This window comes from Alexandromys fortis, unplaced genomic scaffold (genome assembly GCF_014885135.2).
Source record: "Alexandromys fortis isolate MF-2015 unplaced genomic scaffold, M_Fortis_MF-2015_v1.1 scaffold_176, whole genome shotgun sequence".
Taxonomy (NCBI): domain Eukaryota; kingdom Metazoa; phylum Chordata; class Mammalia; order Rodentia; family Cricetidae; genus Alexandromys; species Alexandromys fortis.
The window spans coordinates 1,053,969-1,071,236 of record NW_026068070.1 but is presented as its reverse complement, the minus strand read 5'-3'; the positions used below and the strand labels follow the sequence as shown (position 1 = coordinate 1,071,236).

The 17,268-nt window shown below is 44.9% G+C and overlaps 1 protein-coding gene across 2 annotated transcripts in view; it reads left to right on the top strand.

Moving 5' to 3' along the window:
• The first annotated feature begins 4,363 nt into the window (after positions 1-4,363).
• The window catches only part of Eeig2 (EEIG family member 2), a 59,470-nt gene continuing 46,565 nt past the window's right edge, over positions 4,364-17,268 (top strand). Inside the window, exon 1 of one of the 2 annotated variants that reach the window (XM_050120962.1) lies at positions 4,364-4,837. In XM_050120962.1, coding sequence (XP_049976919.1) covers positions 4,629-4,837 — 209 coding nt within the window. In that variant the 5' untranslated portion in view covers positions 4,364-4,628. The remainder of the gene's footprint in view (positions 4,838-17,268) is intronic. The other variant, XM_050120961.1, reaches the window with a different exon arrangement.

Here is a 17,268-nt window from a genome sequence, read left to right as displayed (position 1 = left end):
AGGGGCCTCGTGACGGGAAGAGTTAGTAGCAGCATCCAATCATCAGCTCCATGTCCGCATTCTAGTCGGAACCAACCTGCCTGGTGCTGTCAGAACACACAGTCTCCAAATCTCCCCGGCCTGATAGGAGTTTCTTCCTCAGTCCAATATGTTGGCTGTAGATGTGGGCAGCTGCTCTCTTTGTTCTTTTACAGAGACCAGAGCTCTTTTGATCTCGTGGTTATCCCATCTGAAGCCAAGTCTTCCCCGTACCTCTCTATGATTGGTGAGGCGGGGGGGTGGGGGGGGTGGTCCAGAAAGCTGCTCGAAGTCTTGCTTCATCTCCTCTTGGAAGTGGCATGTTGCTTCTCAGACAGTATTGGCTAGAACAGTGCTTCTCAGCCAGTGGGCCATGACTCCTCTGGCAAACGTCTGTCTCCAAAAATATTTACATTATGATTCATAAGAGTAGCAAAATTCTAGTTATGAAGTAGAAGCGAAAATAATTTATGATTGGGGGCCACCACAACATGAGGAACCGTTTTAAAGCGTAGCAGCATTAGGAAGGCTGAGAACCACTAGGCTAGAAGAAGGCACATAGCTATATCTGCCCACAAGGAGACTGGGAAATGCACACTTTCCTAGGACAGAAGATGGAGGAAGCCAAGCAGGTGATTTGACTTGGAATTCAGTATCCTGCAGATTTCCGACCCTCAATCCCTTCCAAGGACTTCAGAAGGACCAAAATGCTGAAAGAAAGACTTTTCTTTCTCAAACTATTTGGCCTTGTTTTGGATTCCAGCAGAGGATGCTGGCTGGACGTTCTGTGTGCTTACAGCTTTTGGGCCTCTTACTTGGATCTGTTCCCACCCCTGCATGCCGCACAATGGCTAGCTCCTCCAAACTGCCTTTTTCCTCCTCCTCTGCTCGCTGGCTTGGGCTGGCTTGTGATCATGGGAAGCACCTGCAGATCCTAAGTGAGAAGGTGAGAGACATCAGGGTTATTTCTCCTCACCTCTCCCCCCTCTGCACGGAACTCTGGAGTTCAGGGCCATTTCCTGCCTTCCTCCTGACTCATACCAGGTGTCTCATAGTCAAACTGTACGCTGTTTCCCAGTGTTACTACAGCTGGGGATCTTTATAAAGCGCAAATCTGAATACATCACTCCTCCAATTTAAAACACCAACGACTCTCCATTACACCCAATTCCAAGCAGGACTCTAAACTGCAGACAGACAGAACTAATTTCAGTTCCCTCTGCAACACAGGACCTCTTCCTCTGAGGCTCCACTCAGGAGAATAAGCTAGAAACGGCTCCCCGCCCCCACCCTCATCCTCGGGCCTCAGCTCCAGCAGCACTAACCCCAGAAAGCACTGAACGTGGCTGGCTGCACGGTGTTATCGTCTATGCCGGCAATCTCCCTCTCCATCACAGACAGATGTTACACTGCACTACAACCCTCTGCTTGTTATCCTACGTCCTCCATAGGATGTAGCCAGCCTCTATGGCTCATCTCAGATCTATAAAGCGCTTGACATATGATAGGAACTCAGTAAGTGCCAGAAAGTTCCTGGATATTGCTGGACGGTTTGAACCCTCTTTGGACATACGCCGCCTCTCATTCAATGACAAAAATTAGTAAAGAAAAGGAAAAAAGAGGCCCTTTTAGTCATCCTTCCTATTAAGTACCATCTACTCACTTGCGAAACCATGCTAATATCACTTTGCCAACATCTTTTATGGAAAAGTCTCTCACTAATGTAACCAATGACCTATGAGCTCTTCAGCCTTGTGACGGCATTTCAACCCAAATTCTCCAGGATTGCAGAGCACACATGTGCAAGCCTCTGTCTCTCTCCCTCCCTCTGTGTGTGTGCGTGTGTGTGTGTGTGTGTGTGTGTGTAGGCCAGAGGCCCACATCATACGCCAATGAGAAAGGGTCTCTAGCTGAACCTGGAGCTTGCCAGGAAGCCTCCTGTCTCTCACCCAATACCCCAGGAGATCTTAATAGCTAATGTTACAAGGTTCAAGCTCTTGGCTCTCAGGCCATCTCTCTCAATCTCTTTCTCGGGCTGCTTGTTCTTGGAAGCCTTCGCAGTCACCTCCTCCTCCATCTGCCCATTAAATATTCTCCAGAGCAGCTCCTTCTTGCCCGCCTTCCGGGCTTCTGCCATCAGCGAATACCACAATTCCCAAATGCATATTTTCAACCTTAACCTTTCACAGGCACTGGGGCTCAACCTCGCTCCCTGCAAACTGCACAGATACTCATTATGTCCTCTATCCCAGGCCTGCTCTCCGGCTCGCGATGCTCAGTCCCTTTATTCCTGCAAGTTAGCAGCATCACAATCCATGCCTTCCCGTCTTCCAGTCCCACGGGAGAGCAAGCCTCCACTACCAAAGTCCCGCGCCCAAATGTTACGCCCTGTCTGAGTTTGTTTCTTCACCTGGAATGTCTCCCGCTTTCTCCCAAATCCTAGTTACTCTAAAGTTCATAAAGTTGGTTTCTTTAAATTCATCACTTTTTCCTCTAAATTCTATTTCATTTGAATTTAGTACTATATTTTCCTCTGTCTTGAGTTTTGTCTTTTAAGAATTGATATGTATTGTTTGTGTGTGTGTGTGTGTGTGTGTGTGTGTGTGAGAGAGAGAGAGAGAGAGAGAGAGAGAGAGAGAGAGAGAGAGAGAGAGAGAAACAGAGATGTGTGTACATAGAAGCCTACAGTCGTGGTGGCACTTGGGATTCACCGGACAACTATGCTAGGCTGGTTCTTTTTGCACTTTTACATGGGTTCTCCGGGTCGAAGGTGCTTCGCCCATTAACAATGCGCTGCATCCTAGTTTTGCCTTTAAAAGTTTTAAAAACATATTTATTGTGGGTGTGCATGCCTCACAGAGAACGTGTAGCGGTCAGAAGCCAGCCTGTGGGATTAGGTAGTTGTTTCTTTCCACCAGAAGAGTTCCAGGAATCAAACTCATGTCGTAGGATCGCCTGCAAGTTCCTTGACCCACTGACCCATCATGACCAGCTCAGGACTCTAAAATTCTTAAGGGCAGATTTTGGGTTTTGATCCTGGAGTCTAGCTAGCGACTAGCAGTTTAGGCAATTAGAATATTCATATGACTAAACACATGAGTGGGCTTGCAGAGATGGCACAGCAGTTCCAAAGGACGCTGATTCAATTTCCAGTTTAATACTCCAGTTTAAGAGTATCTGACACTCTTTCTTGGCCTCTCCTGGTACCTGGCACACACGTGGTACACAGGCACACACACACAGGCAAGACACCCAGATACATAAATTGAATTTAAAAAAAAAATAACTAAATGAGTGATCTAAGAAAAAGAATCTTTTCGATAACGTCTTTTCAACGATTGAAAGGACCAGATCCTAGGCTGGAGGTATAACTCAGTGAGGTTGCTTGCTAACGTGCACGGAAGCCCTGGGTTCGATCCCTAGAACTGCATAAACCTGGCATGGCGGCACATTCCTATCATCCTAACACAAGGATCACAAGTTCAACACCATCCTTGGTTACATCGGGAGTTTGAAGTCAGCCTGGGCTAGAGACTCTGACTGAAAAACAAAACGAGAGAACCACAATAAATAACAACAAACAACCCCCCTGAAAACATTATGTAGCTAGGCTAAGAGCATAGATTTTTAACAACAGATACTGTATGTTCTCTCTCTCTCTCTCTCTCTCTCTCTCTCTCTCTCTCTCTCTCTCTCTCTCTCTCTCGGTGTGTGTGTGTGTGTGTGTGTGTGTGATTCATTTACGGAGAATTTCTTTTACACATGCCTTCAGAATCTGATTTTATGTGTTAATAGGTCACAGAATGGACAGATTTTAATGGGGGAAATATTTTAACTCCTCTAGTCCTTTTCCTGGGTCACAAGAATAAAATAAGCAAGGTATCAGCGAGAGGAAACACAGGACACAGCCCGTGTTTGGGCACTTGATGCGCCCACAACACATTTTAACCTTCTCTTTTCCCCTGCTTAATCTTCCTCTAATGTTTCGGGGCTAGCGAATTTAGAGTCCCTAAAGAAAATGTAAGATTTGGGATTCTATTTGTCTCTCTCTGCCAACTCAGAGGCCATGAAATCACGGAGGGGAGGGGAAGAAAGGGGGCGGTGCAAACACCCAGAAAGGAAAGGCGCAGAGGAAGCTGCAGAAGGAAGCTTTTTCGGCTGGGTTTGTCTTTTTTTAACCCGCGAGAGGCGTGACGAGCTTACTGCCGTCGCGTGTTAGCTTCCCCAGCTTCCCCCGCCCGGCGTGCGCCCGCCTGGAGTTTCTCCGCCCTCCGCCGGCCGCCCGCCCGCCCGCTTCCGCGCCGAGAGCGCTGCAGGCTGCGGCCGCTAGGGGGCGCCTCGGGCCCGGAGGCGGCAGCAGCGACCGTTCTTCCAGCGGGCGCCTCTCCCTGCTCTCAATCAAGACGGGCGGCGGCGGCGGCAGCGAACGGGCGCCCACTCCCCGGGCGAGCTGCAAAGGCGAGCGCTCCTGGCGGGCGGCCGGGGCCCGCGCTGCAGCCGCCGGTGCGTTCCGGTCCGGGCTGCGGCCGCCACAGGCGGCCCCGGCTCGCAGCGCCCCCCCGGCCGCGCCCCCACGCGCTGCTCGCGGCCCCGGCCATGGAGCTGGGCGGATGCGAGGCTCGGCCGAGCTGAGGCTGCGGCTCCCGTCTGCTCAGCCCGCTCGCCGGCGCCTGGCCCTCAAGATGATGAAGAAGAAGAAGTTTAAGTTTAAGGTGGACTTCGAGCTGGAGGAGCTCTCCTCGGTGCCCTTCGTCAACGGGGTCCTCTTCTGCAAAATGCGGCTGCTGGACGGCGGCAGCTTCACCGCCGAGTCCTCCAGGTAACGGGTCTCTCGAGCTGCTCTCCCGCGCTCACACGCTCGCCCGCCGGGCTTGTTGCGCGGCCAGCATCCATCCCTTTGCTTGCTTGGCCCCTTTGCTCTGCCGAGCTGCCAGCCCAGTGAGCTCATCGTCCTCCGGGGACGAACCTGAGCTCAGTGGGGGCTTTGAGTGCTTCTCTGTGGGTTGGTCTGGGTTGGCCTTGACTCAGGCTCTCCTGACTCCAGGTGGCCCCTGATGTCTGTTTTCCTTCCAGTTCTCCAGGAATGGGAGCAATGGGGACACAGGGGGAGAGGATGCTTCTGGTTTCTCTAAAGACATTCCCATATTTGCACAATACAAGATAGAACTTAAAGCTTTGAGAAGCAAAAAATGACCCAAACGGTTCCGGTTCCAAGAGCGCCCACTCGGAACTGTCTGTGGTTGACATTAATTCCTGTGACTCTACTGTGACTTAGGGCAGTCAGGCCAGGAGAGGACTTGGGATACGCCTGGTCGGGCTTGACTTGACTCAAGTGTTCCTGGCAGACGAGGCTGTAGTCTTTGGCTTGCCTAAGAGCTGATATTCTCAATTACCCATCTTCTAGTGTGGCGGGTGCGTTTCAAAGTGGAAGACTTAGAAATAAGAGAGCTCAGTTGGGCGGTGGTGGTGCACACTTTTTGTCCCAGCACTTGCAAGAGGCAGGCAGATCTCTGTAAGTTCGAGGCCAGTCTGGTCTACAAGAGCTAGTTCCAGGACAGACTCCAACGCTACAAAGAAACTCTGTCTGGAAAAACAAACAAAGAATTAAGAGAGCCCAGACAGACCCTGACCTCATTTTGAAATGAGCCCTTAGGCACTGTGGGAGAATCCTTCAGCGGTGACAGAATGCGGCCAAAGTGTGGCAGGATTCCTTGAGTAAATTAAAGGCAGTTCACAGGTTTAGTCTTAGGTGTGTTCTTTTTTTCTACAAGACAGAAAATTAGAAGAAGTTTTGGAATGAATTTTTAAGTTCTCAAAGCCAAGGAGAAGGGCTAATCGCCAATGCATATTCCATATATATACTTAATTTTTACACTAAAATATTCTTTTCATCTGCCATTCCATTAATAATGTAAAGGAAATAATGTCAATGGGTTGTGGGGTGGAAGCCAGAAAATTGCCCTCTGTGGCACTAATGAAACCTATGGAGGCCAGAAAACGCCTGATTGCTTAATGAACAGATGCGTGAGGCGCTACTGGTCCTCAAAATTACAAAATAAAAGTCCACCGAGGTTAATCTTTAATATTAAACTGTAGTGACAAATCTCTGGGCATCCAGCTAAATGATTATATTACAACCATTTTAACACTCCTGTCAGAGAACAATGAACTGTGCAAAAACATATATGTGTGTATACATATATATACATATGTGGGGGGGGGATGGAAAAGCCTAAGCCAATCCTGACCGTCATGTGGGGGTCAAGTGACAGCCTTACCCTGAGGCCTCAAAGTTTTCCTTCAGGGTTCTTATCCCCCTTCCCCCAGCCTGGAGCAGCTGGGCTAGGGCTTCTGGCCCAGTGCTGACACCTGGTGGCCAGAACCTGGATCTTTACCCTTCTTTCTGTTCTACCTCCTTCTCTGCCTGGAGTGTTGCTTTGGCTTTGGCATGCTTCTTCTCACAAGCCTGTTAGTCATCAAAAGCAGGCCTTTTTTTTTTTTTTTTTCATTTTCTCAGTAAACAAGTCCACTGGGTCTTTCAAACATGTTTTCTTATTTACAACCCTAAGCGGGGCGATGAAGTGGACGGTCTTATTTTCTAAGGAAATTAATTGAGTCTTGGGAAGCATACCTTCCAAGACACCCCCTCCCCCCCCCCCCCCCCCCCCCCCCCCCCCCCCCCCCCCCCCCCCCCCCCGTCTGATCAGGGAGTGCCAAGATGCTGGTCCAGGACTAGACTTCAAACATTATGATGCCAGACAACGTGATAAGCTGTGTGCTGTTGAAGAGTTCCTGATGGCAGCTTCCTAATAATTTAAGATGCAAGGATTATAACCGGATTTATCCTCAGCTGGGGGATGGGGAGAGAAGCCAAGAAGCCTGGTGTTAAACAGACTCTTCCTCCAGCTAAAATCTGGCTTTGTCAAGAGAAAACTTTATGGGCTTACTTAGGGGTTCGCAGGTAAAAACTGGAAAACTGAGATAGTCAGTGATTTGGGGGTTGTCTTGAGGATTGCATAGGACAGTGTCCCTGAAACGCTGTGGTCCTTTGGCGTTCAGTGATGAAGAAGTTGTGTTTACTTAGATGTTCACCAATTCCTTTATCCTAAGTACCAAAGCATTGGCTTAGGAATGATCCCATGAGCTGGCTATAGTGGTGCAGACCTGAGTCCCGGAACTCAAGGTAGAAGCAGAAGGAGGTGAGCCTGGACTTCATGAGACAGCCTTAAAACACACATGCACACATAAACTTGAGCATGCACACAGACAGACAGGTGCACACACGCACACGTGCACACACACACTCATACTCATCAATTAAGAAAAAAGATACCTTCCTCTACAGGGCGAAATAGAAAGCCTGAACTATCAAACTTACGTGCCGCCCCTAGACCATACATCTCCAAATGCTAGATTTTAATTTAAAAAAAAATCATTCTAGGGGACCTTAGTGAATCAGAAATGATTGGCACTAACATTTCTCCCCTAGCGATATGAAATGACTCCTGAGTAGAAGAATCAAAGCCGGCTCAAGACCGCCACCTTGAAAGGCCTGCCGACAAGATTATCTATGATTAGTGGCGTGATCTTCTTGCCTGGATGATGAGCGTGGCTTACTGCGCTTAGTCTGTTTGTACAAACCGTGTGGGTCATGCTAAAAGCCTTCTGAGAGCCTAGAGTTTTAGTCCGACTAAACAGAGGACAGTCACCTAAGCCGCCAGTCCTATTACACCTCACGACTGTCCCTGTTAGACGGCATATCGCCACAGTCTAGTGCAAGAGAAGCTGTGGCCTGATTCTGCTGTGCAGCCAGGAACTGCAGTGTCTGCAGTAGTGAGTACAGCCGTGTGCTGAGTCCGCTGCACCCTAAGAAATCTCCAAGCCCTAAGCGTGGTCTTAGAGACCCCATACAAAAGTCATATCTGTAGTGTTGGAGAAGATTCTTTTTCTTTTTCAAAGGTTTATTTATTTTGTATACCATGTTCTACTGCATGCATGCCTGCCAGAAGAGGGCACCAGATCTCACTACAGATGGGTGTGAACCACCATGTGGTTGCTGGAAACTGAACTCAGGACTTCAGGAATAGCAGTCAAAACTCTTAACCTCTGAGCCAGCCCTGGAGAAGAATTTTAGTAGACGCACAGAAGGTTACATAGCACACACACACACACACACACACACACACACACGCACACACAACTTGGCTTTGCTCAAAAGCTAAACGTGCAAGCAGTTCATCTCATGGCTCACCAAGTATCACTTGAGCACATAGCAGATTCCTAGGTCTCTGTCTAGGGATGTGAGAAGCAAAGCAAATACAGGGTCCACGAGGGAATTACCTCCAATTAATGAAATTAGATCATAGCTGTTTGCTGGCTGGACAGTCGGAGACAGATGGCTTACTGCTTCATCGGTGGCTCAGCGGCCATGTGAGTTTCGAGAAGAAAAAGGCTTGTACTCCAGGCTGCGGTGTTTGCCGCAAGCTGCTTTAGTATTTCAGCTGAACGTGCCGAGAGGGCGAGTTTGCGCCGAGGAGAAAGTGAGGTGGGAGGACAGCTTGAGCAAGCCATTAATAGAGCTGGTGCTCCAGCAGCTGAATGGCAGAGAGCTCCTCTGAGCAGAAGCACAAGATAATATTAGAAAGGGGCTCTGAATAATATAGGGTCTGATTTCCCTGCTCAAAGGATAGGATTCAATCCAGGATTCTTGAACTGCCCTGTAATGTGATTAAAGTGGAATTTAAGCTGGCCGGCAGCCTGCTCCTGTTTGAATTCAAGTGGCAATAGATAGATTAGAGACAGGGAGACCAATGGGAGACTGTGAAAGCAACCTGGGTCTGGGGAGGACCTGAACGCAGGCTTTTCATGTCGGTCACTGGTAGTTGGTTGGTGATGCAGTGGCCGATGCCTTCCTTGCGCCATTGGCAGAAGTAGGGAAGTTGAGGAAACGCCCTTTGGTTTGGGAGGAGGGGCCTTGTCCATAGCTGTAGGACAGCCCTTCTCACCCTGTGGGTCTTGACCACCACAGAGTTCGCATTTCAGATATCCTGCATATCCGGTGTTTACATTATGATTCATAACAGTAGCAGAATTACAGTTACAAAGGAGCAATGAAATAATTGTATGGGGTGGGGGTCCCCTCATGAGGGTGGCAGCGTTAGGAAGGTTGAGAACCACTGCTGTGGAGATAGGAGGAGTTAGGTTGTTTGCTTACTCTATTACATTTAAGATGACAATGGGCCTTCCAACTGATGAAAGGCACAGTTGTTTTGCTATGTGGATTTTTTATATTCTTGGCCTCTTGGAGCCATACTATCCTGCTTATAGTCCTGTTCTAATTCCCATACGCTGCTTTGTTTGTTTGTAGATGATGGCTGAAAATGAATTTTAGAAGGATCTAGACTCTCCTCTGAAGGTTTAATCAGGAAAAAGAGGCAATATGAAGGTCTTTATTTTGAATCAGTGATACTAAAAATGGCTAAGGCAAGCGGTTCGGTCTCACCACAGTCAGCAAAACATTTGAAAATACAATGCACTGTTGTAACGGTCCACTCAGCCGAAGCCAAGGGCTGCCTAATAAATTATTTTTGAAGACCTTTCAGAAAAACCAGACCACTCCTTAGGAAAGCATGTAAATCACTTTTAAAACTTCGGGGTTGTGAGGACGTGTTTAACTCTGGCCTGTTTGAACAGAGGAATGATGGGAAGCAGATCTCCCTACATACCTGTGATCTCCCAGTTCGCCTTGTCTCCACATGTGTGCATGTGTGTTACATGTGTTTGTGTTGGTAACTACAGAAGCCGCCAAGTTTCTCATGAGCTTGTGGAAAAAAACCCATGTGAACTCAGGGAGTGTCCGGGAAGCTAGGGAGCACATCTGTGTATCGGATCTCTGACTCTGTAAACAAGCTAAAGGGATTTCTCTTTTCTTTTTGCCAGAGAACATCTTTGTTTTCGAGCTTTTAATTGCCTGCACATTGTGTCCTTCTTTTCAGTTAATTTTTGCCATATGGAAAAAGTAAAAATGTTTTCATATTGGAAAACTTAGAGAAGCAAAAATAGCAAATATTGCCCATAAATAAACCATGCAAAGCTTACCACCATTGTTAATATTTTGGTATATACCATCATAGGTCCTTACATGTGCACACACACACAACCCCCCATACCGATCATTGATATTTATTTATTTATTTATTTACTTATGTATTTATAGGCAGGGTCTCACCATATAACACTGACTGGTCTAGAACTGGATATGCAGATCAGGCTGACCTCCAACTCACCAAGATGCCTCTGCCTCCCAAATGCGGTATTTAAAGGCCTATACCACCAAGCCTGGCCACTGATCTTTTTGAACTGAAATAAGATCTCGCTGTACCTAATATATTTTCAGTTACTCTTTCAATAGTCAAATATTCAACTACAAAATATTTCAAATAGCTACATATTATCCTATCATATTCCAGTGATTGAACTAAACCCCTCTGAAGGGGAGCGCATCAGATGGGGGGAACGCGAATCAAATAATCCCACACTAGGTCCAAATAGGGTATGATAAGGGTTCTTTATTAGAGGGGAACTCACTGATCACAATGAGGAATAGGAATGGAACCCAAGATCCAGGTGTAGGGAGCAGGGAGTGAGAGAGCAAGAGGGCGGTCCAGCAGGCTTCTTGGTTCCCAAGGCCACACTCAACCTGGTCCACCCTCTCAAAGGCATTGGCTGAAGGAGGTTCCCCATCACCTCCCCCTTTTGTCTAAACAAGAGAGTTCCAAACCCAATACAAAACTATATATAATAAGAACAGATAGCATGTATAAAAATTAGAATTACAACCAGCATAAACAATATTAAGCAAGAAACATATGTTAAGTATTTTAATAATTATTTTATCCTAAGGAGTCTAAATCTTGTAGCAGAAATGGCTTGGCTAAGTCATTAGAGGAAAGTAACTACAACTGTCTAGTCTTCAAACCCATCGAAGGCCTGAGAAGGGAGATAATATTACTTGAGTAAGCAGGAAGTGCAACCAAACAACTTCCAAATTGTGCAACAAATGACAGAAACAACTAGCTACCTGGGCAATCACCCAAATTCTCATTTGCAATATTGGAGCAACCAACTTTAGCTAAGGCCTAGAGTAACTGACAGACCATTTTCAGAGGCAAAAAATTTTTTCAAAACCATCTTACCCTGTCTTGGCAAGGTTTGGCAGTCTTTTTTCTTGGATCTTGCTTGCCCAGTCCTGACACCATGCACTTTGTCAGTGGTCAAGGTATGGGCTGTTCCTTGCCCAAAGGCCAGTTTTTCCAAGAAGAAAACAAGCTCCAAGTGGATGTCTTCAGTGCTCAACATTCTCTCAGGAATATATTGGTGCTGCCAGGAGCAATCATGTCTCACGTCAACAGAACCTTAAGTTATTTAAATGCCATATTCTACAGCTCTTTGAAGTGGTTGAAGATTATCTTCCTATGCAGAATACAATCTTTATGTATCTAAAGAACCTAATTAGTCTAACTATAAGTATGACAAACATGGATGACTATTGACCTATAATACTTAATACCTATATAGCTTAAAGACTAAGACTTCATATCAGAATATTAAATAATTTTAAACAACTGTGCAGCAAATGAGAACAATGACCTCAAAATGTAAAACAGGGTATAAGTATCTTGATCAGAGGTAGAAATGTATAATGTAATATGATAAATATATCCTAAAATTGTATCAATATACAAAATGTTTTAAACAGAGGTAGAAATATTCATGAATACAATCTGACAAAATAACTTTGCATAGGTGTATAACTATTATGAATAGAAATACTATATTCAATATAACAAATATAATTTGAATTTGTATCAATATACAAGAATCTATTCCAATGAACTTGTCTATAAATAATAGCTCACTCTGTTACTCACTATTATTAGTAGTAGTGTGAGTAAGCTTACTTATTATCCTAATTTAAATAAAGATAATATTTTTAGCACCCTTTGACATGGATTGAATTTTGTCTGTCAAATTAATGTTATTCTTAATGGTATTAATTTTTTAGCTAGTTGTTTATTATTAGTCTGTAAAGACTGTATCATTTTTAAAAGTGCCTCATTTTGGCTCTGTTATTAAACCATTTTTCATATAAAAAAAGCTAATTTTTAAAATTAAATAAATGGATGTAGAAGGAAAATCACATAAGCCTTGTAGAATACCATCTATAGCATAAATAAAATTATTGTTAAATTTTTGAATGATAATATTGTCAGTTATTATATAACTTTTAAATTTATCAATTTACTTACTGTCCTTAGGCAATTTTAGAGAATTGGTGCAGGTGTAATAATCTTTATTGGCCCCACGGGTTGTGGTTGCAGCCACGTGGCAGAGGAGCAATACAAGCAGCCCGTGCTCTTGTCTGCTTAGATATTGACAAATACGTTTTGTTTAAAAAATTAAGAGTAGTTACTAAGGATAATTAAAGCAATTTTGTACACGGAGAGAGTTGCAGTGGGGTGCTGCACGTGGGGCTGTCTGGGTCCCTGCAGGAGAGGCAGAGGCAGGAAGCGTGTCCGGGCTGGCAAGGGCTGGCAATTTGGGAGTGTGGTGGGGATCCTGGTAAGCATGGACGTGGCCGCACATCGGGCACTAGATGAAAGAAAAGTGCGTCAAATGGGGGGGTGCCGCAAGTCAAATAATCCCACACTAGCTCCAAACAGGGTATAATAGGGGTTCTTTATTAAAAGCTCACGGATCACAATAAAAAATTAAAAACAATGCAACATCCAGGTATAACAAGCAAGGAGCAAGAGAGCAAGTGGGCGGTCCCATGGGCTTTTTGGTATCCAAGGCCACGCCCAACCTGGTCCAGCCTCCCAAAGGCCATTGGCTAAAGGAGGTTCCCCATCACCCCTCTGAAATAATTATCTTGTATCCTTTTTATTAATAATTTTATAAACTATAGTAAGCATCTTTGTAACCAACATAATACACATCTGCTATTATTTAAGATTGATATATAGAAATAGAGTTATTGAATTTCACAAGGATTTTTGGGAGTGTGGGGGTTCAAGACAGGGTTTTTCTGTGTATCTTTGGAGCCTGTCCTGGAACTAGCTCTGAACACCATGCTGGCCTTGAACTCACTGAGGTCCACCTGCCTCTACCTCCCAAGTGCTGGTATTAAGGGCATGTGCCACCACCTGGTGAATTTCACAAGTTATTACCAACCTTCCTTTCTTTGTATTAAGTGATTTTTAAGGTGAGAAAGCTCAACAAATATAAAAAAATAACCAATATTTATTGTTTGGGTTTTTGTTTTGTTGTTGGTGTTGTTTAGAGAGAGAGAGGGTCTCACTATGTAGACCAGGCTGGCCTGGAAATGACAGAGAGCTGCCTGCCTCTGCCTCCCAAGTATTGGGATTAAAGGTGTGCGCCACCAAGCATTGTTAATATTATGCTTTGTTTTCAAACTCCACTGAGTCTTTTTCCACACTGAGATCACCAAGTGTCTTAGTAAGGGTTTCAATTGCTGTGAAGAAACACTATGACCGTGGCAACTCTTATACAGGAAACATTTAATGGGTGGCTTATGTTTTCAGAGGCTTAGCGCATTCTCATCTTGGTGGGACATGTCACCGTGCAGGCAGACATGGTGCTAGAGAAGTAGCTGAAAGCCCTATATCTTGTCAGCAACAGGAAGTGAATTGAGACACCAGGCAGTATCTTGAGCATTTATGAGACCTCAGAGCCTGCTTTCACAGTGACACACTTCCTCCAACAAGACCACACCTCTCAACAGTGCCACTTCCACTGCCTGGCCCCCAAAGGCTTGTAGACATATCATAATGCAAAAATGCATTCAGTCCAACTTCAAAGTCCCTATAGTCTATCATAGTCTCAACAATGTTTAAAAGTCCAAAGCTCAAAGTCTCTTCTGAGATTCATGCAATCACTTATCTATAATCCCCTGTAAAATCAAAATCAAAGCTCAGATCACATACCTCCAACATATTATGGCACAGGATATACATTACAGTTCCAAACCGTAGGTAACAGAGGATAGTGAGGAAATACTGGACCAAAGCAAGACCGAAAACCAGCTGGGCAGCTCCAGACTCTGCGTCTCCCTGTCTGATGTCAAAACTCTCTTCAGATCTCAACTCCTTTCAGCTTTGTTGACTGCAGCACACTTCTTTCTCTTGGGCTTGTTTCGCTCCCTGTTAGCAGCTTTCCTCGGCAGGTATCCCGTGATTCTGGCATCTCTAATGTCTTGGGGTCCCCAAGGCAATCAGGCTTCAACTTCATGGCTTCACACAATGGCCTCTGTAGGCCTCCGTTCGGGGACACCCTGCACACAGTCTAGCTTCCTTAGTCACTCCTTGACTCTAAAGCCAAAACCACATGGCTGGAGCTGCCAAGTTCTGCTGCTTGCTGGAACATATCCCTCTGGTTCAATTACATCTTCACCAGCTTTCTGTCCTTGATTATTCACTGCTCAAGCTTGGCTGTCCTTGATTTGCTCTGTAGGACAAGCTGACCTCAAACTCAGAGCTCTGCCAGCCTCTGCCTTCTGAGTGCTGGAATTAAAGGTGTGTACCACCACACATGGCTCTAAACTTTTCTTTACTTCCTTTTCACAAATGGGAAATTTAACTGGAGGGGATCTTGCACCTCTCCCTTTATTCCATTTCTTTTTTTTTAAAGAAAGCATATTTTTTAAATATTTATTTATTATGTATACAATATTCTGTCTGTGTGTATGCCTACAGGCCAGAAGAGGGCACCAGACCCCATTACAGATGGTTGTGAGCCACCATGTGGTTGCTGGGAATTGAACTCAGGACCTTTGGAAGAGTAGGCAATGCTCTTAACCTCTGAGCCATCTCTCCAGCCCCTTTATTCCATTTCTTAATCCTTTATCTCCTTGAACATAGGATTTAGCCCCATTCCACTTCCTAGTGCTCCTTTTTCCTTGCCCAGCTTATTCCTTTTCTTTATAAATCTTTGTAAGCATGAACAGTAACAGCCACAAAAGTCTATACTCGACTGCTTTAAGATTTCCACCGTCAACAGAATTAATCCAACTCACTTCAGCCGCAGGCAAACTCTTCAGGCAAGGGCAAAAAGCAAGCACTTTTCTTCACCAAAATATAAGAATGATCTCTAGGCAATATACTAAAATTCTTCTCTTCTGAAACCTCTTGAGCTAGCCTCCCACAGTTCAGATCATTCTCAGCACCATTGTCTTCAGTGCTCCTACTAGTATGGCTGATTAGGCAGTGATTAAAGCATTCTACTGCTTTCTTAACCTGAAGTACAAAAGTCTAAATTCCTCCAAACTAAAACCTGGTCAGGCCTATCACAGCAATACCCCACCTCCTGGTACCAACTTCTGTCTTAGTTGGAGTTTCTATTGCTAAAGAAACACCATGACCATAGAAACTCTTATAAAGAAAACATTTAATGGGGTGGCTTACATTTTCAGAGGTCTAGTCTATTATCATCATGGCGGGACATGTGGGTGTGTAGGCAGACATGGTACTGGGGAAGTAACTGAGAGTCCTATATTTGCAGGCAACAGGAAGTGAACTAAGACACTGAATGGTATCTTGAGCATACATGAGACCTCAAAGTCAACCTGCACAGTGACACACTTCCTCCAACAAGACTATACCTACTCCAAGAAGGCCACACCTCCTAATAGTGCCACTCCCTTTGAGGGCCGTTTTCTTTCAAACTCTTACACAAAGTAACCAAAAGAAACCAATATTTTTAAATGCTGTCTGACTACAGATTGGAGACTCTTTATGCCCTGAACCTAACAGTCCCTCTTCTGAGTATGTATCCCAACTAATACAACGTTGTATTTCAATACAACGTAATAAAAGCAATATGCTGAAAAGATACCTGTACTTAGTAGCCGAAACAGTGAAACAACATTAAGTGTCTGCAAACAGGTGACTGGATAAAAGAAATGTGGCATATTCAATTTATTCCTTCTTCCAAAACAATAAAAGTCTGTCGTTTGTGACAAGGCAGATGAGCCTGAAGGACGTTGTGCACAATTAGAAAAGCAAGTGCAGAAAAACAAACACTGCTGACCTCGTGTCTGTGTGAGCTCTAGAAAGGTGAGGTGACCATCAGTTGAGGCCGCCTACTCTACACAGTAAGTCCCTGTCTCAAAACACATCGTGTTCACTTTAGGGCATTGGCCATCAGATAGAGATACGGAGAAGATAGTGGATTCTGAGGATCGGGAATATTGCTAATAACCATAGGCTTGGGTTAGTCTTAAAGTTAAGATCTTCAAAAACTAAAATGGTGAATGCGTGTTTGTGTCTATTTTACCCCTTGTTTCTGTTTAATTTTTGCAGAAGCACTTGAACAGAGATGGGAAGCCTGTGTTCCTCTTGGCTTAAGATATGGCAGGTGCTATATAATACAGGTTTTTGAAGGCTTATACAAAACAGGTTCTGTGACATGAAGTCTGGGGTACTCTTGTGGTTCTGCCCTGTCAACCTGTCAGGTACCTGGACTCGTTTTATATTGCTGCTCCCAGAGTATTATCTCATCCCTGGAAACTATGGCTCACCCTGCATCCCAATCCCAGTCCAGGGAGAAGAGGAAATGGAGAGAGCATCAACATGTCTGATTGCAAAGAGGTCTGGGAAATGACATCTTTGCTGGGTATCACTGTACCTAGCAATAGCTAACTTAAGCAAAATAAATAAATAGGAAGACAGATATCAAGGGATGAAAAATTTTTCAACATCTATAAAAGAATGCAACAGAGAAAAGCTACCCCTGGTACTGCTAACAGTTAAATGGCCTTGTCCATTGTCAAGATTGGTGTTTTATTTTTTTAAGATTTATTTGTTTCTTAATGTGTATTTATTTTATTTTGTGTGTATGAGTGTTTTTGCTTGCATGTCTATATGTGCACTATGTATGAGCATTGTATCTGCAGAGGCCAAAAAAAAAAAAAAAAAAAAAAAAAAAGAAAGAAAAGAAAAAGAGCATCAGAGCTCCCTAGAACTGGCATTGCAGACAGTGTGAGCCACCATGTGAGCACTGGCTCCTCTGGAACAGCAGCAAGTGCTCTCAATCACTGAGCTCTCTCTCCAGCATTGATGTATGTTAAATTCTGTGCGTGTCTGAGTGTGGGTAGCTCACGAGTACAGGTGCCCATGGGGGCCAAAGGTATCAGATTTCCTGTCGCAGGAGTTTCCAGGCAGCTGTGAGCCA